Source organism: Furipterus horrens, unplaced genomic scaffold (assembly GCF_987537825.1).
Source record: "Furipterus horrens unplaced genomic scaffold, mFurHor1.1.pri manual_scaffold_6, whole genome shotgun sequence".
Taxonomy (NCBI): domain Eukaryota; kingdom Metazoa; phylum Chordata; class Mammalia; order Chiroptera; family Furipteridae; genus Furipterus; species Furipterus horrens.
In genome coordinates, this window is record NW_028327176.1 from 170,328,417 (window position 1) to 170,352,229 (window position 23,813).

Genomic DNA, 23,813 nt, shown 5'->3' on the forward strand with positions numbered 1-23,813 from the left:
AAGTAACTTGAGTCAGGAAGACATCAAGGAAATGACAGACTGGCTCCCCCACCCACCCCCAAGCCTAGTTTTGGGGTGGAGACTACAGAGGGATTCTCTCACAGCCCACTTATTTCAGAACTACTGGCAATTAACTAGTTCCTACCCACAGGCTAGATAAACTGAAAAACAAGCAGCCTGTCGGGGCCTCAGTTTCTTGAGAGTCATAGGGTCCTGAAAACTTGGAGGGGACTTGCCCAGGGTAGCGAAGAACACAACTGCTGGGGCAAGAGACAGAGCAGGATGGAGGTACGCATGCCCAACACAGTGGCTGCGACAAGGTATAAAAAGGACAAAGAGCAGCAGCACTGGCCCCCAGACCTTCAAGAAAGTCAAGACCTAAGGGGTTCTTTCAGGGTAGAGCAATTCTGAAGGCTTTTAAAGTTCCTCTGTGTAGAACAACTAGGGACTTCATCGCTGAAAGTGGAATCTGCAGGTGTGAAGTGACTCACACTGGCTTTGCAGTCACATCACTGGGTCCCCACTCACTTTCTTTGTGGGACATAGATATTTTCAAATGTAAATGACAGTTTTGAAATCAAGACTTTTTCCTTAAAATATTTCTGTTATTGAAACAAATTATGGGGGAAAAGGAAGGCATATTAATCAGTGTTGCTTACACTGACTCTTCATGGAAGACAAATAAGCTCCTTAGTTTTACTTATAAGATTTTGATTTTGTTCTCTTCAGACAAAGAAAAAAACATTCAAATATTCTTGAATTTTAAAGCAAATACAAGCATAAATTAATTTTATCTCTTTAATGTAATAAATTATAAACTGTATTTTCTCTGATAAATAAAACTACTAAAATATAAAAAGATACACACTGATATTATTCTTCAGCAATAGGAAGGAGGCAATAATACTTATGATTGTATTTTCAGTGAATTAGTGTATATTATCTACCTTCTAGGTATTTGGAAAATCTGCTTTGCTATATCAAAATAACCATTGTCTATTATAAATTTGTTGTTGGACTTACCACAGTAATAAAATCATATTATTCCTATGGTTAAAAATAATTCAGATGAACTCTTGGTACAAGGACCAGTAAATGGAAAAACATTTTTTCTATATGAAGATATTTTAGAAAATAGTGATATATGGCACAATGAATCCAGGGGTTAATAAACTATCTAATTTGGGGATGAAGAGGGTAAATGAAAATTAGATTTTTTTTTAGATTAAGCCAGACACATGCACATTGAAGGCAACTTATTTATTGTTTTTCTAAGAGGTCAACAGAATTATCAATGTAAAATTGTGTGTGTGTGTGTGTGTGTGTGTGTCTGTGCACACGTTGTGTACACTTGTCTAGAAGAGAAACCACCATGGAGTTATATGATCCTTTAGGGTTCTCTCTGCTTGATTTGTACTAGACAAGGAGGCAGCTGGCCCTGAATTTACGTGGAATATGCACTTTGCTTTAGGAGCCAGCTCTCTTTTGAACTGACCCAGCCAAGTAAAAAACTGAAAATATTTATAACTCTTGTCACATGAAGAAATGAGCTATAATGGATAGTTTGATAACTACCTTAGAATAGCAAAACTAATAACTATTATTCACGTAATGAGTTTTTAGAGAAAGACATAAACAAAAACATAGTGATTTCTCCACATTCACAGATACAATCTAGCATTCCTACGCATAATTATTACTTTGCATGGCATTAAAAGAAAACATACTTGGTTTTGCCAATGTTTAAACATTTATAGAAGATAGAGGGTAATTTTCTACTTTGGGTTTTTTATTTTTAAGACAAGCATTTTCAGGAAAAATATCATTTTAGAAATTAAATAAAAAAGAAAATTAGGCATTTTAACAACTTGAAACTGTTAAATAGAATTGTCTGTGCTAATAAGAAAAGATGTCCAAGGTATATTGTGAAAGAAAGACACCAGAATATTAATTATGATCCTAGTTTCATAGAAACATAGACATGAATAAAGACATGTATATTTACATATGCAGAGAACATTTTAAACAGGAAATGCAAGTTAGAGTGAACATAAATACTAGCAGGACAGAGTTTCATTTACAGTATTCTTTATTGGTTGAATTTTTAAAACTATGAGCATATATTACTTTAATACAATCTAAAATAACTGAAAATTTAAAAATGAATTTTAACAGCTTTCCTCCTCAAATAAATAGCAAATGAAAAGTGAAAAATAAAAAAGTCTATAAAAGTCTCCTGTCAGAAAACCAAAGTTGTCAGCAGGACTTTTTCTTTTCTTTTTAAAAAAATTCTCACCCAAGGATACGTTTCTTTGTTTTTTTTAGAGCGAGAGAGATGAAGTGAGGGGTGGGGCGGGGGAAGGAGCATCTATTGGTTGCCTTCTTGTACATGTCTGGACTGGGGATCGAACCTGCAAACTAGGTATGTGCCCTGACCAGGGATCAAACCTGTAACCTTTTGGTATACAGGACAACACTTCCAACCAACTGAACCACACTGGCCAGGGCTGCTGCTGCTGCTGCTGCTGCTTCTTTTTTTAAAGATTCTGAGTTTCTTTCCTCCTGGATAGCACCAATATTCTTCCACCTCTATTAGATGCAAATTGATAGCACACCATCGTAAAAATGTTCTGGATTGAGCTTGAGGAAAACATTCTCCTGTTCTCCCATCCCTATGATTCATTTGGGGACTCAAGCCTATGGTGGACAATCACCAAGTCAAGCCCGTGCCCGCCTCCTGCAGTGGGAGAGCAAATGCTTCCATCACCCACTAACATTTCAATGAACCAGATGAAATGTTGGAAGGGACCTGGCACATTTAGCAACAGAACAGGTGTGTTCCACTTGGAAGAGCTTAATAAGATCTAGCAGCTGCCAAGCTATTAAAAGGTATAATCTTACTTCTTATTCTGCAGTTTGAATAGAAATAATTTTAAAAGAAAACAAATCTGGGGGGTTTCTTTTCTTTTCTTTTTTCCTTAAAAAGTATAAATAATACCATTCTAAAGACTTCCACATAGAGAAGGGTATAGTATAAGACAGGGATGTAAAAAATCAGTGCGACACAAAATGTGGCTAGCTGTGCAGGCAACAGATGTCTATGTCGGTGACTGGGTGGTGGAGGAAACAGGGCGCTGGCCTGAGAACATGAGGCCCAAGCTCCAAATTAGGGCTGTCACTATGAATGAGACTCTTACAGCCTTTCTGGATCTTGATTTCCTCATCTATAAAATGAAGGGAGTTGACCAGAACCACCAGGGATTATCCCTAAAGTTCCCACCATGTCACCAATTCTATAATTCTATGAACTTGGGACTCTCCCCCATGTCTGGTCACTTTTCAAAGACTTTTAATGTTCTTCTTATAACATGTCTTACATATGATAATAGAAATAAAACTTGCACATGAAGTTAAACATCTGATTGAATTTGTGGTAGGTGTATAAGGCAGAATCTTGATAAAATCAAACCATATGTATTTTGATGAAGGAAATAAACTGAAGACATGCATCCATGCCAGATGCTCAGGAAGCCCAATTATACTTTCCTCTGGGGTTGGTTATTTGCATAGTGACTCAGGTGTACCTGAAGTATTCTGATTACCTGGGATAACATTACCATTTCTCAGGAACTTCTTTTTACATAAGTACATATCATTCTTTATAATTTCTCACACAGGAAAATAAAAATGTTATCAAACTATGCACATGGCACATTCCTAAGAGGAAAAATATATGTAGGAGTCTATTCTAACACATGGATTCAGATAAAGCAGATCAAATCACGTTCAATAAAAGAAATCTATGTATCTTAAACTTTAAGGCCCAATTCAAGTTCAATCTCTTCCATGAGAACTTTTCTACTCCCTTGCCCAAATGGATTCTTACTCTCTGCAACTCCCTTGCTTTACCTATTTTATGTTTTTAAATGCTTTTTATAAATTGCTTTATTTATTTTTAGAGGTGGGGGGGGAGGGAGAAAGAGAGGGAGAGAAACATCGAATGGTTGCCTCTCACATGCCCTCAACTGGGGACCTGGCCTGCAACCCAGGCATGTGCCCTGGCTGGGAATCAAACCTGCTACCTTTTGGTCTGAGGGGCAGGTGCTCAATCCACTGAGCCACACCAGCTTTAAATGTTTTACTTTACATGTCTGCAAGTTCCTTGGGATCTGTTAGAATTAGGGTTTGGACAGCAGTGGGTTAGCAGGAAGCACACCTCAAGGATCAAGAACTGTTCTGCTGTGATGTGAATATAAAGGTGTATTTTAAGCATGAAGATTGGTTTGTGAGAGGAAAAGGTACACGAGGTTAAAAAAAAATTCAACCGCAGTGTAAACTAAGACTACGATGCAGTGAGTTCTAAGTAAAGGGGTGGCACAGGTAGTGAGGACTGGGGAGTCTGGGAAGCAGGTAAGAGGTCTCTATCCACGGTAACACGAGAGCATCAGGAAGAGGAAGGTGGAGTGCCAACTTCACAGGCAGCCAGTAAGAGTTCCTTATATCTCCTCTGGCTGAGTCAGAATTAGTTCAAGGCTATTGGACAGGAACCCACAGAGGTGGGGGTTAGGGAACCCACATTTCAAAGATCCACATGATACAGCAGCAGGGAGAGCAGTAAGCCTCGACAAATAAAGACTGTCTCTTATAGCTTCTCACGCAGTTCCTGACACCGACTACAAATATTATTAGCTGTCCTGATGACTCCCTATGCCAATGTTCAAATATTTTGAAAATTTACATTATCATCTTCCTAAATTCTTAAATTTTGTAAATGTCTAACAGTAGATAATATTATACAAGCAGCATTTTCCCACAGTGAAATTCCTTGTCAATCCTTTCAACTGCATCCCCTGTGGTCCCCATGCGGTCACAGGCTGCCAGCGCCATATATCCGTGCTGCGTGTGAAACTGGCATTTTACCGAGAAACCATTTTTCTCTCAGTTCCTTGAAGTCTAGGCTGTTCATTCTCACATAATTCATGAACCATGGGGACCTCGTGGCCTCTTAGCTTTCTGTTGCTGATTTAAGGCTATATACATTCAAGGCCTCCTCATCGGGTGCCTTCACACCTGGCTATATCTTCCCCTGTTTATCTTTGCAGCTGTTACCTCCGGACACTGGGGTCACTCTGACACAATGGTTCTCAATGTTGGCTGCACATTAAAATTACCTGAAAAACTTTTGAAATCCACCCATGCTGAGGTTCCATTCCAGACCAATTAAATCAATATGTGGGTGTGGGGACAAGCATCAATATATATATTTTAAAATTCCTTAGGTGATTTCAATGTAAAGCCAAGGTTGAGACATCTGCTCTACCACAGGAATTGAGGACTTCAGCTCTTGGTTCAGTGTCCCTTTTACCCCAACTCTTGCAATCATTTTGGAATTTTAATGTCCAAGGTAACACTTGGTCCTGGTTCAACACTTGGCCAGCTCAATTCTATCAACAGGTCCTCCGATTTGACTTCAGTTCTTACATACAACTCTGTGAATGTACCATAACCCCGAGCTGTTTAATACTAATTAAGCAAGCTTCTTGATTTGCAGGCCACAGTTCCAGTCTGTTAACTCCTTTACTGCATGGCACTATGCCTCAACCAGGGCACGGGTGGCCTATGGCAACCTGGGACAGAACCTTGCTTTCTAAGTTGGCCAGTCTTCTGATCCCACATCTTTTCCAATCTGGCTGACCTTCCATAATTTTTCACTCCACTGACTGTCCTACCAGTGCTATCAAGTCTCTTATCCTCTTGGCCTTCATCACACCCGCAACTCCAATGATTTATATGTATCAAACCAAATCTGTCTCCTCCACAGCTGCATCCTAGATGTTGACTGTGACTGAAGAAAGAAATCTGACTACATAGAATTCTGCCCCCTCCATTTTTATGGTACTCAAATAGCAGCTCCTAGAATACTCAGAAACCTCTCCATGTGTCCCAAATGCGCTCCGGCTCCTGCTGTCCTCAGAGGTATGCTGACGGTCACTATTCTTCTTTGTATCTCACGCCTTCCACCCTCACACCTGATGTGCACCTCCCTTTCTGTTTTTGAGAACATAAAGACATCCTTGATTTCCAGACTTCCAGTTTATTACCTTATCTGTAACCTCGTTCATATTAACCTCAGATGGGTACTGCTCTAAGCTCAGCAGTACCGACATTTTTGGCCAGAGAATCCTTTGATGAGGAGGGCTGCCCTGTGCATTCTAGGATGTTCAGCAACATCTGTGACCTCCACCCACTAGATGCTAGGCAAAATCGCCCTCAGCTGAGAACCACTGCTCTAGCCAATACTAATCTATCAACCTGTCTTTGAAATGAAAACCTCCTGCTTTCTCCAAGACCCGGGATGCTTTCTTTATCTATCTTCAACCTGAACTTGTCCACTGGCTTTGTCTTCTTAGAATATAATTTTATGTGTCACTCAAGTATTTAAAAGTCACTCCTGGAAATGGGTCTCCCTCCAGCCACTGCTTTAGTTTTGTTTTGTTTTTTCCTTCAAGTGAAGCTCTGGGAATGAGTTCCATGAGTTCACCTGCTGAGGTCGCATCCTTGTCATACTTTTATCAACTCGATACCAGTACAAAGGTGCCAGGGTCCTTTTCATTACCAAATGCTTAGACAACCTAACTGACTGGACATTTCTGATACTACTGACGATACCCTTCTAGAACCTCTCTTCTCCCTGGCTTCCAGGGCACTTCTTCTTCTTCTTCTTCTTTTATTTTTTTCCTGAATCTTTCCTTCCCCTTTGATTATTCTTTCTTAATCTTCTCTTCCTTTGATTGTCCCTTAAATACTAGGATTCTGTCCTTGGACTTTTCTCTCAGAATTCTACAATGTTTGTTCTAAGCCATTTCCTTCATTACAAGCTACAGCTCTACTGATACCTAACAAATACTAACTCCTCCCCACTTTATTTTGAAGCCCTACCTTCTGTCAAATTACAATCCTGCATTTCTGGCTCCCTAGTGAATATCTGTACCTGGGAGCACCATAACCACTACTAACAAATCCAGATATCTAAAACTGAACTCATCACATTCTACTCCCTACCATTCCTTGTCGGTATCTCCCCCAACCTTTCTTATTCTTTTATTCTGTCTGTGGTACCACTAACTGTTCACTTATAAGCCAGGGACCTTAGCACAGGTCCTCAATTCCAACATCACTAAAAACATCCAGTCATAAAATCTTGTCAATTATAACCCTTTAGTTCAGGCTTTAATATTTTATTTTGATGGATTACTAACTGACAATACTTCCTTGTCCCAGGTCTTAGCTACCTATAATCTAATCACTATGCTGCCAGTGGGATGATATTTTTAACATGCAGATCTGTACAGGTCACTTCCTGGGTTACCTCCTCCAGGGGACCCCCTCTGTCTGAAGAATACAATCTAAGCATCTTAGCAGAGGACAGTAGACTCTCTGTGGTCTTACTCCTGCATTTCTCTATCCTCTCTATTAGGACCTATATGTCACAAACATAATTACACTGTACCACACCTTACTCAAGTTCTCCCCTTTGATAGAATGTTTTTTCTAAGGTTGTCTATTGTCTCATCCTAGAAGCCTCGGCTCAAGCATGACCTCCTCTGGGAACTCTTTCTGGACTCTCCAGGGCAGATGTAGAGGGTTTCTTTCTCTGTGTTCCTAAACATTGTGCAAGTCTTCATTATAGTTCCTATTACAGTCTGTTGGAATTGCCTATTTACAGATTTCTTACCCACCAGCCTGCTAAGCTCAAGGGCAAGTGCTTTGCCTACTCAGTCTTGTTTCAATGAGGACTGATAGAATGCTCAGCACTCAATAAATATTGGTGAATGACTAATGATACATGACAGGTTCAACTGTCAAAAAACTGTATATATCAGTTCATGTTATCAAGAGTGAAGTTATTTCGTGTAAGGCAAAAGCTAATGCCACACAATAAAATAAGTTCAATAAGTACTATACAGTATTCCCTAACTTATCGTGGGTATTACGTTCTAGAACCCCCGCGATAGGTGAAAATCCACGAAGTAGAAACCTTACATTTATTTTAGTATTTATATACATTTTAAGGCTTTCTAAACCATTCCCACACACTTATAAACTGTTCCCAGTCCCTTATTAACCTTTTCCACACTTTTATAAACACTACTTATGTTCTTAAACATATTCTAGACTCTTAAACCTACGTAACTTTAACAACATACATATACAGTACCACAAAATCCCGCGATATAGCGAAAAATCCACGATAAATAATTAAATGTAATATTTTAAAAAATCCTGCGATATAGTGAGGCCATGATAAGTGAACTGCGATATAGAGAGGGATTACTGTATATGATGGCACATTGTTTATAAAACTTTGTACCAAAGTACTACTAACACCAGAAGAATACTGACTAAAGGTATCTGAAGGCCCAGGCTAAAAAACATGACACTTCTCTGGATGATAATATATCCATATTCATTTTAATCTGAAAGTATTTTAAATTACTATCAAGTAAAAGGAATGCTCCAGGAAGATAGAACATCTTTATTCTGTGGGCTGCAATGACTTCAGCATACACGTGTACCCCTCAGGTGGGTCTAAAGACAGTGTGGGTATCACCGTTACAGAAACAAGTATAGGGTGGAAATAGCATCACACTTAAAGTCACAAGTTCTACTTTGGGTCCTTGTTCCATTACTTGGGCTATGACTTGAAGTCTACTTTCATCTCTGAGCCTCCTCAGTTTCCTTATCTGAAAAATGGCTATAATAATATTTGCCTTATATATTTCACACTGTTGGTGCTAATATTACAAGAAATAAAAGGTAAACAATGAAGGATATAAGCATGAAAAACAAGATAATAGTTTATCCAGAGAGAGTGAAAATCAAAGTACACATATGCTATACATATTCTTAAAAACATTTACCTTTTGAGAAGATGAAGAAGGTTTTTCCATTTTGGTTTTTTCCTTGGGGCTTGAAGGAGGGGATCGCTCCTTTATCTCTGGAGGCCGTTCTTGATACAGTGCTGAAAATTAAAAAAGGAATTCAAGTAATCAAATTGAGGGGCACTGTCTCATGGGGGAAAGAGTAACAATGATGTGAAACTAAAGAAACGGATACTCAGTGCTTTGGTGTGGAAATGAGCTACCTACCACTTACTGTTAAGGCAATTTGTAGTCTTACACATTAGTTATCAAAAGAACATAACTTATGATTGTAAAGTTAAGATCAGCAGGATTTTAGAAACGTAGAAGGTGTCATTTTCACTTACTATATGGTCATGCAGATGTTTATTTCATTATATTTCAATATACACCTATCAGGAACCTGCATGGTTATATGCTAGGTACTGCTGGAGGAGATATGAAGGTGATCAAAGCAGACTTTGCTCTCAAGAAGCTTACAATCTGATTAGAGACATGTTCACAAGGAACTGTAACAGAAAATAGAATGTGACAGTACTTAAAAGAGAAATAACATAGACACATTCATGTGTGGATGGTGAATGCTTAATGGAAGAAATAGGTATGTCAGACTCTGAAGAACAGGTAGGATTTTGCCAGGCAGAAATGCGGAGAAAGGAGAATTTGGGAAGATGATATGACATGATAAGCACGGGGCAAGGACTATATGTGATATGAATTTATTCAGTGTTAAACCTAAGATTCTTATTATGTAAAATTAGAATCTACATAATCTCTTTATATACAGTGCTGAATCTAAAAAGTCAGGTGGGAACTTTAAAGGGCTAAAAAGAAAATCGATTTTGGTTAAATGACTTGAGCAACTCTGAATTGAAAGTGTTAAAATACACCTAATCAAAATTCTAAGATTATGAGATGTATTAATTGAATTTGTGTATGGGTTGATTTTATTATTTGTTTTCTTTATCTCTTATTGAAAAAGATGTCAGATGTGTTTAAGGGGAGCTGGTCATGTTTTTCTTCCCAGTGCCTTAAGATACAAAGGGAGTAAGTCCTTTACAATAACAGGGTACCAATGTCTTCTTTGCATTGTTATTGAGAAGACATAGCTCTCAATTGAAGAGCTGGTACAGATTCTATTCAGATATGTACCTCCTTAGATCATTTGCTTTGCATACTTGGCTTTGAATAAAGGTAAAGGACAACTTCTACTGCTTTTTTGAGTGAAATATGCTGCTGACAGTCATTTTTTTCTCTAATGTTGAAACTGAGCAGGCAAGAAATGCAGGTAAAAAGTAGGATAAAAGGGAAAAATAAATCCCTCATCATGTGGGAATTCAATCATTAAATTCTCAGGTTATCTGAGGATATTTTCTGTTTGTTCCAGCCTTTACAAGGCTTTTCCAACAAGCAATCACTGATGCCAAAAGAAAACATCAATTATTTGGGAGGCAATAAAGAATCAGGGCAGCTGAAGAATAGTCACTACTTGAGACCATTAATTTCTGTATATAACAACTAACCATCATTACAGTATGCTTCAGAAGTCTCACTTGTGGTTACTGTGGAAGAAAAATTTTATTGGATTTTTAACCCACTGTAGATCAAATATCTACAGCCTTTCAAGATTTGGATGCCCAAGAGGTTATTTCTGCAAACTAAATAGATTCTAAAGTTAAAGCACCTGCCCTGGCTGGCATAGCTCAGTTGGTTGGGCATCATCCTGCAAACCAGAAGGCTGTGGGTGTGATAACCAGTCATGGCACATGGCTGGGTTGCAGACTCAGTCCCTGGCCAGCCTGTTCGAAAGGCAATCAGTTGATGTCTCTCTCACATTGATGTTTCTCACCCTCCCTTTCTCCCTCCCTTCTTCTCTCTCTAAAATCAGTAAGCATGTCCTCAGGTGAGAATTACAAAAATAATAAAAAATAAAAAATAAAATAAATGAAATTAAAGCACCTAATAACATCCAGCCTAGAAATATACAATCTTTTTACTTTTTTAAATATTTCATTTATTTTTAGAGTGAGGGGAAGGGAGGGAGAAAGAGAGGGAGAGAAGCATCACTGTGTGGTTGCCTCTCCCACAACCCCAATCGGGGGACCTGGCCTGCAACCCAGGCATGTGCCCTGACTGGGAATCCAATCCTTTGGTTCACAGGCCAGCACTCAGTCCACTGAGCCACACCAACCAGGGCTACACCATCTTTTTGTCAATTTAAACAATGTACGTTTGCATTGTGATATCTAATTAAAATGACATATGCACTCCAGAATGACTATGATGTGTAGGTGTAGGCAGCTCGTGATTTAAAAACAGAAGCCGAATTCCAGCTGTTGACCCTGTGGAAAAGCCATCACTGGGAAGCAGAGGAGATAAATTTGGGTATTTGAGACAATCTGGAAGTTAGAAGTGCTGGTGACTGGGTACTAATCCGTCCTAAAATTTCTTCCTTCCACATTGCCTTATGTTTCCTGCATTATGCACCTTCTTTTTAACATAAAAATATACCTCTGATAGAGCTTAAAGAGCTACCAGTCATTTACTACTCAGAGAAAAAGAATTAAAACGGTGGCACAGAGGAACTTCAGAACTTTGCTGTGTGAGGGAGAAGTGGGTAATTTTTGAGACACTTGGCACTTCTGAGGGGAGGAGTTTGCTGAAAGCAGCAGATAAGCTGAGGCAGGAAGCTGCCACGACACTGGGAACAGCCCCTGAGAGACTGGCAGGGAAGTCCTGGGAAGGGCCAGGCACTACACAGGGTAGGTAGGAGGGCGCCAAGGGAAAAATATCTTATCTGGGCTTAAGCCAGCACCCAGGACCCGTGGAAGGAATCCTTCTTCCTCTGCCATCTCTGCTCTCAAATTTCAGGACTTATGTTGGGAATCAATAGTACTTCTGTTCAGCCATTGTATGGGTTTAAATGGGGTTTTATACACTGGCCTCAAAACAACTATTATTTATAATAATTTTTGCAGAAACAAAAGACTTAACAATAAATATGCAAAGACAGAGTGTTCTCAAGGCTGCCTGTACTACATTTTTAAGTCAGAACTATATCATTTTAGTATTTCTGGAGGAAAACTTAAGAGATGACAGAGGTCAACTCTCTCCTTTTACAGGAGGAAAACGAGGCATATCGGTCATAGCTGTGGAGGAGCTAGGATTAGCAGTGAGCTTTCCTGACCCGTGAGAAGTATTTTTCCTGCCACACTATGAAGTTAATTGCTGATTGGATGCATTCTTCTGACGAAGCATTACTGCCTTTCTCCCCTTTCTACATAGTCTTTATTTTCAGGCTGTCTGTTCACCTCTCAAGGTGAAATCCACGGCTAGTAGTCTACCACTTTCAGAAACTATATTTAGAATTCCTTTTCCAGCTCCTGTCTTCTTCCTTTCACAAATGAGGGTTTAATCTACTCGAGAATGAAACACCTTGCTGGAGGCGGATAACAGCTAGGCCTGAGGTATATAAAGTAAAAGGATGGGAGCTGGGGAGCTAGAGGTTCTTAAAAGTGGCTGTCAACTGAGGAGTCCCTGTGGCAAGAGAAGAGCTGACATAATCACGGATGACGTGGGTGACGTGTATAAAGCAGGTGGCAGAAGAAAGGGGCTGAATGAAGAAAGTTGTCGCTAGATGGGCAGGGCCCCTGGGATGAGAAGGGTGTGAAGCAAATACTCCAGAATGGAGTAGCATTCCAGTGCCTCCCCCTTTTATTAATTTATTTTTTGCATCATGGAAATGAAAAGCAATACCCACTGGTAAACATATGCAAAAGTTACAAAGACAGTAAATTAAAGGTTAGAAAATGATAAAATCTTGTACTATCAGTTATACCATATTGGTAAACCAGGAAGGGAGCATAAAACTTACTTTCACTAGCCACATGATTAGCTGGAAAATAGCCTTCCTGCCCCTTTCCTACGCTGCCGTACCACCAGTCTTCATTATCTTTGAAAAACACTCGGATAATGTCTCCGCGATGGATGGTTAGTTCATCTGATCGATTCGCTGTGTAGTCATAAAGAGCCACTACCTAAGAGAGAGATAAGACCACCACAGCTTTATCACAACTGTACCACAGAGAAAACCCCCAACATTCACTTCCTCTTGCAGAAGAGCAGCTGAAACCAAAGCAGTACTTTGGTAAGTCTGAGGCGGTCTCAAGGTTTGCTAATGGGATCAGGGGTGGTGGGAACGCAGCAGGAGAAGCAAGATAAAAGGCTGTGGGATTGAGAAATGGTTAAGAGCATTCAATACGCTAAGATTAGCTTCAAAATAGCAGATGGTAATTTTTTTAAAGTAAATTACTTGCGAAGCAAATTTAAAAAAGGTCACACACCATTCACTTTCTTAGAATTTTTATACTACCTTTCGCTCCCATTCTCCGTGCTAAGCAGACACATCTGAAAAAAAATTCCTTAGAACATCAACAATTTTACAAAAAGGAAGAGCTCAGTGGAATGACCTAATTACATAACTTCATCATGATCTCTTGGTATATTGTTAATGTCTCTTTTCGAAATTTATTTCTCTACAAAATATGCTTCTGATGTTTTATTTCAACAATCTAAATCTGACCACCTTTTAAAATACTCTAATAAATTCATTTTCACTAGATAGAAATTTAAGAGGGAAAGCCTTTCTATGAGAATCCTCTTCTCTAAGTTGTTACGATGGTCACTATATTTGATATTTTTCTTTTGAAAAACCCAAATCAAGAAGAATTACCACACATGCATATACAAATCCCTTATAGCAATTATAATAAGGAAATAGACATCAACCCATTTTAGATGTGGTACATTGTGTAAAGTAGCATAATATTGGGTTGGCCAAAAAGTCCATTTAGTTTCTTCTGTAAAATAAAAGACACATTTTTCATTTTCATCAATAACTTTATTGATTTGGGTATTTTGAGTATGTCAGCCATCTCTCACTTTTGGCTTCTAGTAGGTAGAGGCCAGGGGTGCTACTAAACATCTTCCAATGCATAAGGCAGCCCCACAACAAAGTATTAGTTATCCAAAACGTCAATAGTACCAAGACACTTTGCAAACCACTTTTGACATGTTCAGTCAGTCACTGCACCTCCTCCATACACTGCACAATTTTTTTTTGTTTCAGTTGCATTTTTACCTTTCTTGAAATACTAAAGTGTAAAACGCCAACAATGTTGTTTATTTTCTTCCACCTTCAATATTGAAATGACTATACAAAAATTCACCAATTTCGGTTTCACCAATTTCGGTAAGTTTTTAAAAAATGCAGGCTGTTATGACAGCTGTCACAATACAATCTAACAGAATTGTTTTGAATGAAATTCAAGACAACTAAGCACTCTTACAGAAAAAACTAAACAAACTTTTTGGCCAATAAATATTAAAGAATAAACTACTTTTTTTTTTCTATTTAAATGGGACTTGAAAATTTGCAGGTTATATGCATTCACGTTGACTATTGACTTGTTCACTTAACAAGTATTGACTGAATTCCTGATGTGCCCGGTACTGTGCTAGAGGCTAAATACACAATGATAAAGAGAATAATTTCTGGAAGGGGTAACTCATTTAGGTTTTGCACGAGAATAAAGGATAATCGGGAATTAGCCAGGTGAAGAGATCGAAAGCATGTCTCAGGCAGATTGTACAGCATGTGTGAGAGCCCAGAAAAGAGAAGCCCAAATTAGTTCGATGTGGTGGCAGCCCGCGAAGAGAGTCAGAGCCCAGACAGAAGGGTGAGGGAAGCTGAGGCTACAGAAGAAAGAAGTGGCCACATCGTGATGTTGAAAGAGTTCAGGAGCCTCATCATTTGGATAACAGGAAGACAGAAGAGTTTTAAGCAGAGGATTCTATAAAATTCACAGGACTCTTTATGGTACCTGTTCATTAATTTACAATACAGTATTTATAACACATTTACCAGGGGATTTTAATGGATGAATTTGTAATTAACTGTTGCAACTATATGGTATAAGGACAGTGATACTTTAATTCAAATGGTACAAATGCAATTCCTATTGTACTGCTTAGCACAGTCCTTAGGTTCCAACATGCTACGCAGGATATTGTTTAAATCTTTTTTAGTTTATTGATTTTAGAGAGAGAAACGGAGGGAGAAAGAGAGAAAGAGAAAAGAGAGAGAGAGAGAGCGAGTGCCAGGGCTTATGCAGTATATTGTTTAAAGATTATAAATCTTTTATAATTAGCATATTGATGCCCAATCACTTACGTAAAAGTGGAACTTTTAACTTTTCCCTTTATTCTTCCTTCTCCAAATCTCTCCTCCTTTATTGTCCTATATGGAGCTATTATAGAAGGGGAAAGTTAATTAAAATGTTTTGAATGCTTGCTATGTTCTATGTACCACGCTAGTTGCTTACATAAGTTATCTTAATCTTTATGACAATCTCGTGAGGACATAAATCCCTATTTCAATTTTATAAATGAGAAATTCTATGTTCAGAGAAATGTAATGACTTGCCTAAAGCCAAGTAAACTAATAAGTGGTAGAATCCAGACTTAAACTGAATTTTTTCCATAACTAAATACATTTGTGGGCCGTGTTTATCTCGAATCAAACACGGGGAAAAGGCAGAAGAGGCGAAAAGGGGGAACCGGAAATCCTAATCACCCATTAAAGATAAGACACATTTTTTTTTTTGGATAGTAGTACTTAAGTAGTCAGCAGTGCTGAGAAGATCAACTCTCCTCAAGTCACCTGCAGGCCCACTGTGTTCCTTTCATGATGAAATTCAGTCTCGGAAAACTGGGGGTCTGTTTCTTTTGTTCCTCAGCCTGGCTGCACTGAGACAGCACAACTTTGATGATCTTAAGCAAGCATGAGGTCAATGTATGCTTAGTTATCTGGAGCCAGAGGCGGCTACTGGGAAGGAGAGCAGAAGAAATTCAGCTTATGCAACAAAATCATTTAGGACGTCCCACATCTCGTTATATCCTTGTGTGGGCTACTGACAATCTGGAATTCATCCAACTGGAGTCAGAAAACTTTCCCTGATTTTTCCACCAGGTTCTGCTAGAAAAAAAAAAAAAAAAAAAAAAAAAAAAGAGTCTCTTCAGAGGTACAGCGGTCCAAAAGAACTATGAGATTCTACATTTCAATTTTTCTATTAACGTACCCATTGGTTGTCCTCATTACACTATCAAATACAGCACACCAATTTGCATGGTCCTTTACTTTAGTCCTTGGAAACATGTTCCATACTCTGTGTCCCTGTCATGGACTAAATTATGTGTGTCCCCCCCAAATTAATAAATTGAAGCCCTAGCCTGTATTAGGGGTGGGGCCCTAATCTAATAGGACTGGTGACCCTATAAAAAGAGGAAGAGCTACCAGGACCATGTGTGCACAGAGAAAAAGGCCATGCGAGGATACAGTGAGAAGGACGTAATCAGCAAGCCTAGGACAAAAGGCTCAGAAGAAACTAACCTTTCAGCCTCTAGAACTGTGGTTCAAATACGTTTAAGTCCCCTATTCTATAGCACTTTATATGGAAGTCCTGGCACTCTAATAGTCCCACATCCTGATGGTGTCGGGTGAATTGCTCATTACCAGCCCATGTTGGTACTGCAAATGGGCAACACGGCCCTCATATCCATTGAAGGTCCTTACCAGCTTACAGTACTGTCTTCTTCACTATTACAAGGCTGCCCCACTGAGGCAGAAACAATGTCCTTGGCACTGAGCTCCACAACCAACAACCAGGAAGGCGAAGACTGGGGAGGTTTCATCCCCCAAAGCAAAGGAACAGTGTTGGGAGCATGTCACCATCATACCATTATTGACATGCATGTCCAAAATTGCAACAGAGTGAGGAATCAGTGTGTTTCCCACACCAACAGTCCACATTCTGGGAGTGGAGTTAGGACCACTCTCTTAACTATACCGACAAAAGCCATGAGGCTCATGAGTATTCTAGTAAGTATTTTTATCCAATGTGTTCTTATCTTCTCATCTGAAGACCCTTACCCTCTTCTGAGCATTACTATATACACAGTAACTTCTTTGCTTGTTTTTAATTTGGCAGTGGGTTGTGCATAAATCATATCTCCCCCATCTCCAATTAGATTTTGTTGTTATTCACCAGTTAGGATAATTTAAAGTCCCATGAGAAAGGTGGGAGACAGCAGGTGAGCTGGAATCTTTGGCTACAGCGTGACCTTGTTTCTCCAGCATTACTGCAATGAACAGGGAGGCTGGATCTATCCCCTGAGGAAGTCTGACCCACAGGACAACAGACCTGCTCAGCCCTCCTGCTTGGTTCTCCCCCTAGGACAAATACTCTGGACACTGAATCACCACCAGGAAACATTTCAAGGTGCTGATGACCCAGCAACTGTGCCCTGTCCTCTGAGGGTCCCTTAAATTTCAATTTTCTCCTGCCACCTGCTACCCCACTGAGACTTTTCAAAACGAAGCTTTTCCATCTGTGAGCCTGGAAGCCTTCACACCGGCCTTGCTCTTTGGAATCTGGTGTCATTACCTTTAATCACACTTGTGCGAGACAAATGTATTTTTGACTCACTGCCAGGTTATTAAAATAATTTGAGAGAGAGAAAAAGTTAAAAGTTGAGAGATGCGATCTCATCAGGAGGTTTGTTTTGAATTAATACTGTTTCTATTTTCTTCTATTCTGCTAGTTTTTGTCCTAAAGAACCATTCCTTGCATACTGTAGTCTGGCATTATAGTTATGAAAGAATATCTTTGGCAATCTGTTCCAGAAATCCTTTTGCAAGAGACTTTCTGTGCCCATGTTGGTAATGACAAGTCTGGGAAATGAGATGTTCCACAAAATCCACTTGGTCAAATGTTGTCCACTCTTCATATATTTGAAACAAAGTTCCTTCTCTTTCTCAAAGCTTGATGAGTTGCTTGGGCATAAACACAGTGCAAGTGCCATTTTGGGGGACATTTTTCAGTCTTCATAGCAGTGCTTGCCAGATACTGTTTCTTGGTTCAAACAGTCTTCCAGGCTATTATAAGACATTTAGGTGAATCTCTTATATAATCTTCTGAGAGATTTTTTTAATTATAATTATCTCTGAAAATTTTTCAATGGTTCTTCAAACTAGTATACTGAAGGAACATTAACCAGTATTGTTCAGATTTTCCTTACAAATTTGTCTATAATACAATGCAAAAATCAATATTCCTAATGGACCCAAGTCATTCAACAAACTGAGTTATGCTGAATAAGCTTGTGTGTTTGAGCACTTTCTCCTCCCGCACTGCTTCAGCTGGGCCCATGATGGCTGGGGACCTTCTTTGTGCCAGTCTGCAGTCAATGCGGCGTCTGGATCAACCACTTTCCCTTTGCTTTCTCCCTGCTTAACTTAAATTTCTATTTTAAGCCACACCAAGTTTGTGGCAATTTGTTACAACAGCCCTAGAAAACTAATAGATGTGAATTTTGCTTTAGTGAGTGCTGGATTTTCCTGTATTTCTTTAAAGAGTTTTGGACCTTTTTTTGGCATGCAGTTCTTGATATCATTTTGACCCTTTCCAAGTTGGCTTTTAAGTATTTATTGTTAGAGCAGACTCAGAAGGACTTTCCTTCCTCTAGGACTCAAAAACCCCATTTTCAGGGTGTAAATTTCCTCCTGATAATTTTACCATATACCCCATCTATTAGGAGTTTTTCCATTCTGGCTGTAAGGAATGTGAGTTATTTCCATCCTGTTGTGTAGCCTACTAATTTTGAATGGTTCCTTTCTTGTGAAGTTTCATCTCATGCATATACAGATCAGCACTCAGACAAAGACTTGTTAGCATACTACTTATGGTAATTGGCAGGATTACCAATTAATATAAGGTGAAATAAAAAGTAACATCTTAGTAATTATTACTTGCCAGAAGCCTTGTTACAGTTTAATGCATATTAACTAAAATGTGTACCTTTTTTTTTGGTGTTCATGATAAATGCAATTATGACCTTATTACATCTTTGGCATCCTTTAAGAAAGCACATTCAGCTTCAATATAGAAATACTTGTTACACTTAATTTGCGCTCAGGTGATAACAAAGCATTTGTTCTTTTTTAGCTCACACATTTTCTCCTCAGGTGTGGCTCATCTTCTGTACGCTTCGATTGGCTTTTGGTTACGTGGCTAGCCCTGTTATTTTACTACTCTGGATATACTGGAATAGAAAGCAACTTACATGCAAAAAACAATTAATTGGAGCAAAGGGAGAAGATATTTCTTTGTGCAGATTACATAAAGATTATGCAGAAATGTGTATGGTCAAGCCATTTATAGCATGGTTTGTTACATAGTTACTACATGATATGATTATAGTTTTTAAAATTATGAACTGCTTGAGAGATTGTACCTTCTTGTTCAAATATTTATAATAGATTATGAATTTAGATTCTGTTTGTTGCTTCTCAAACATTTAGGAAACACTCAATGAATTTTATAGAATTCTGAGGACAGAGTTTTAAATATATATATTTAATTTTTTTTAATTTATTGATTTTATAGAGAGAGGAAGAGAGAGAGAAAAAAACACTGATTTGTTGATCCACTTATTTATGCATTCACTGGTTGCTTCTTGTATATACCCTGACTGGAGATCGAACCTGCAGTCTTGACATATCAGGATGATGCTCTAACCAAATGAGCTGCCTCACCAGGCCCAGGACAGCGCCCCTCCCCTTCTTTTAAGTTTTAAACAGTTTCATTATTTATAAGAGGTCTAGGTATAACTGTACCATTTCCTTTGTTTTCTCAGAGAAATGGGCCATTTCCTTGGCCACTGAATATGTTTCTCATGTAATCAAACAAAAGTTTATACATCTTGATCACATTCATTCTTTTTCTGCGTGTTTTTTGGAAGTTAAAATGGCTACAACAGCCTCACCAAATAGAGTCTTCTGTTCCTTCTAGCCTAAAACTGAACACTGCACAATGCAACATGTATCTATTTTGCTGCTTCTATTCTCGTTCCACAAATACAGGTTTTTATTTCATATCATTCAGTGTTGCTAAAGTTTTGGAGTCACCTCAGAGATCAGTCAGAGTTGCTATTAATAAAAAGGGCACACAAGACATCAACCAATGGATAAGATGAAGGTATCAGATGATCAGTCTTCCTGTGTGATCACAGTCTTCCTGTCTGCCTGTGTCACAGAGTCCCAGGAGGTACCACATGCCCCCTAAGGGTGACGATGACTATATAGTGGTGGAAGGTGATGGGCACTTACTCCTCTGAGAAGATATCATTGGCATAGCTCACGAGTAGCATGTCTTACCCACTGTCCTGTCACCAACCACCACACACTAGAGGATCAGTGCACTTGGAAGTGAGCCATATTGCTACTAGATAGCCTCTGGGCATGGTCCCAGTTCCCACTCTAGCTGCACCTGCCCATTGTCTCCCAGTAATTATTTAACAAGTGAAATAAAATAAGCTTTAAGAAAGTCTTATTTCTCAATAGTGTCAATAAAAGAATATTTGGTCTTTACTATTAAGATAGAAAAATAGAGCAAAAAAGTTAGCAGAGCCCTGCCCTGACTGGTGTGGCTCAGTTGGTTGAGTGCCTTCCCATGAAGTGAAAGGTTGCTGGTTCAATTCCTGTTCAGGGTACATGCCTGGGTTGCAGGTTCAGTCCCTGGTCGGGCGGGGTATATTTGAGAGGCAACTGATTGCTGATTCTCTCTCACACTGATGTTTTTCTTCTTTTCTTTCTCCCTCCCTTCCCCTCTCTCTAAAAATAAATAAATAAAAATCTTTAAAAAATCCAAACTGTACAGAAGTACTTTATTAAGTATTCAAATGACTCATTTTATTAGTGACACTGGAACTATATTTTATTTCACCAGAGGAATAAAGAAATGATAGCCTTATTTCTAGCACCATGTGATAGAAATATATAGTCTCTTATGATTATTTCCACGAATACTACATAAGATGACCTTAAAGATATTTATAAGAAAGAAACCAAGGTCCTGTTATTTTTAACTGATCTTATCTGGGTAATAATAGATTAAGAAAACAGAGATAAAGAAAGTAAATAATTGCATAAAGTTTATTGTCTCTGTCCCAGACAAACGATCTGTTCCTATCCTACTATAAAATGCTAGTATACGTGAGCCTTAAACACTTCATCAAACAAATATTTGAAAATGTTTGATTCCAAATACCTTTTGGTAAAGTAAATACCAAGGATAATGGAAAGAATACCAAACTAGGACTCAAGACAGGGAGCTTCCAGTTCTCTCTGGGCCTCCAAAACTAAAGTATGTTGCAGGACACTCAGACTGAATGTCTGTCAATCAAGGGGCTTGAACCAGATGATAGTTTGGTATACTTTTCTAGCTTTCAAATTCTGTCATATCAGGTACTCCAAAAACTATTCCAGAAGAAAATCATTAATAAATTTTAAAGCAAATTTAAAAATTTCATCTGGTAGATGATAGTATGGCTGTATTATTTATAATCAAACATATATTGGAAAAGCTAGTTTGATTGCTGCAACACTGTACAGGAAAATCTTGTAGTAACAATTAAAACAATAATGATTAAAGCATTTCTTCTGAATTTACCATGTGGAAATACTTCCTTCTTTGACAAATAGGAATAACCTGACCTTTGGAGTTCACAAATAAGCAACTTATTTTATATGGTGATTGTGTCAATTAAACCTTTTCTTACAGAAATCACAATTCATGTACTTTGTTACAGTGAATTAATTAGTGCTTTACTGAAAAGGCTCCAATGTTTCTCTTTCTGCTGGTTATTTCCTAAAAAGAATCAAGAGAATAATGCAGACCTTTGTAAACTAGACTTATTTTTATTGTTGCTTTTAGCTAAGAAAAATTATAGTGTACCTGAATTTTATTCTTGGGAGGGACAGTAAACAGAGTATTATGAATCACTGGTTTACCTGAGAGTTCTCAAAGTGAGGTTTCCAGACCACAGGCAGCACATTACCTGGAAACTTGTTAGAAATGCAAAATTCTTGGACCCCTTTCAGACCAACTGAAATCAGGTAGTCTGGGGATGGGCCCAATAGTCTTGAGTTTTAAAAAGCCTTCCAGGTGATTCTGATAACAGATACAGTTTAGTTAATACTTTATTTCAACCTATTTTATAAAACACATACACTATTTTTTGCACATATCAAGTGATAACAACTGAATGGGTAAGAAACAATTTAAAACATAAAGTCAAATCTTGTACAAATTATTACTGGCAAAACTTTAAAGTAAGCCCATTCCCCCTTCCCTATTTGTTTTACTTTTCTTCCTTAGTTTCCCTCTTGTCTCACCAAAATGCTGATCCTCTCCAGATTTGAGTGATTTAACATCTACTTGGTCATTTTTTCAACAAGGTCATGCTCAGACTGCAACTAGGAGTCACAGTAACTATTTCTTAGGTTTCCCTAAACCTCATAAGGATTAGTAAAAATATTTATATTAAAAAAAAAAAATTGAAAGATTAAATCTATTTATCCAGCTTATTAAGTACCTATTGTGTCTCAGCTAATCCTGCAGACTGGGAAGAAAGCAGTGAACGACAGAGAGAAATCTCTGCCATCAGGAAGCTTCCATTTTTTTGATTGTTTCATTGTTTTTGGTCTGGTGGCCCCTTTTAAAAGAGAGATAGCTTTATTTATTTAAGTATATTTCATTGATTATGCTATTGTAGCTGTCTCAATATTTCTCTCCCTTTGCCCCCATCTACCCAGTACCCCTTTCCTTCTCGCAATCGTCCCGCTTAGTTCATGTACATGGGTCACACATATAAGTTCTTTGGCTTCTCCATTTCCTTTACTGTTCTTAACGTCCCCCTGTCTATTTTGTACCAACCAATAATGCTTCTTGATCCCTGCACCTTTTCCTTCATTCTCTTCCATCGCCCTCTCCACTGACAACCCTCCATATGGTCTCCATATCTATGATTCTGTTCCTGTTCTAGTTGTTTGCTTAGTTTTGGGGGTTGTTTTTTTTTTTAAGATTAAGTTGTTGATAGTTGTGAGTTTGTTGTCATTCTACTGTTTTCACCTTCTTCTTTTTCTTAAATAAGTCCCTTCAACATCTTGTCTAGGAAGCACTTTATTTGCCCTTCAATTCTAAATGATATCTTTGCTGGGTAAAGTAATCTCGGTTGTAGGTCCTTATTTTTCATCACTTTGAATATTTCTTGCTAGTCCCTTCTTGCCTGCAAAGTTTCTTTTGAGAAATCAGCTGATAGTCTTATGGGACCTCCTTTGTAGGTAACTCTTTGATTTTCTTGTTACTTTTAAGATTCTCTCTTTATTTTCAACCTTTGGCATTTTAATTACGATGTGTCTTGGTATGGTCCTCTTTGGGTCCAACTTGTTTGGGACACTCTGTGCTTCCTGGACTTATATGTCTATTTCCTTAGCCAAATAATGGAAGTTTTCTTTTTTTTTTTAATAAGTTCTCAATTTCTTGCTCTTCCTTTTCTCCTTCTGGCATACCTATGATTCAGATGTTGGTACATTTAAAGTTGTCCCAGAGGTTCCTAAGCCTTGCCTCATTTTTTTCAATTCTTGTTTCCTCATTCTGTACTGGTTGACTGTTTACTTCTTCCTTATGTCCCAAATCATTGATTTGCACCCTAGCTTCCTTCCCTTCACTAGTGATTCCCTGTGTATTTATCTTTATTTCAGTTAGTGTATCCTTCATTTCTTCCCTTATGCCTTTGTCATGCCCAATGAGTTCTCTGGGCAACCTTATCACCAGTGTTTTGAACGCTGAATCTGGTAGAATGGCCATCTCCATCTTGCTTAGTTCTTTTTCTGGATTTCTGATCTGTTTTTTTCATTTGGGCCATATTTCTTTGTCTCCTCAATTTTGCAGCCTCCCTATGTTTGCTTCTGTGTATTAGGTAGAACTGCCA

General features: G+C 38.4%; 1 protein-coding gene and 1 pseudogene across 2 annotated transcripts in view; one reads left to right on the plus strand and one right to left on the minus strand.

Moving 5' to 3' along the window:
• Positions 1-23,813, minus strand: part of AHI1 (Abelson helper integration site 1) — a 170,448-nt gene that overhangs the window by 30,763 nt on the left and 115,872 nt on the right. For both annotated transcript variants that reach the window (XR_016511655.1, XM_090279880.1), the window contains exons 19-20: positions 12,796-12,958; positions 8,922-9,022 (exon numbers count right to left, since the gene is read on the minus strand). Coding sequence is in view for 1 of the 2 variants with exons in the window: in XM_090279880.1 (XP_090136006.1) it covers positions 8,922-9,022; positions 12,796-12,958 (264 nt within the window). In the remaining variant the exon portion in view is untranslated. The remainder of the gene's footprint in view (positions 1-8,921; positions 9,023-12,795; positions 12,959-23,813) is intronic.
• On the plus strand, positions 16,306-17,296 carry LOC150007820 (H/ACA ribonucleoprotein complex subunit 3 pseudogene; annotated as a pseudogene).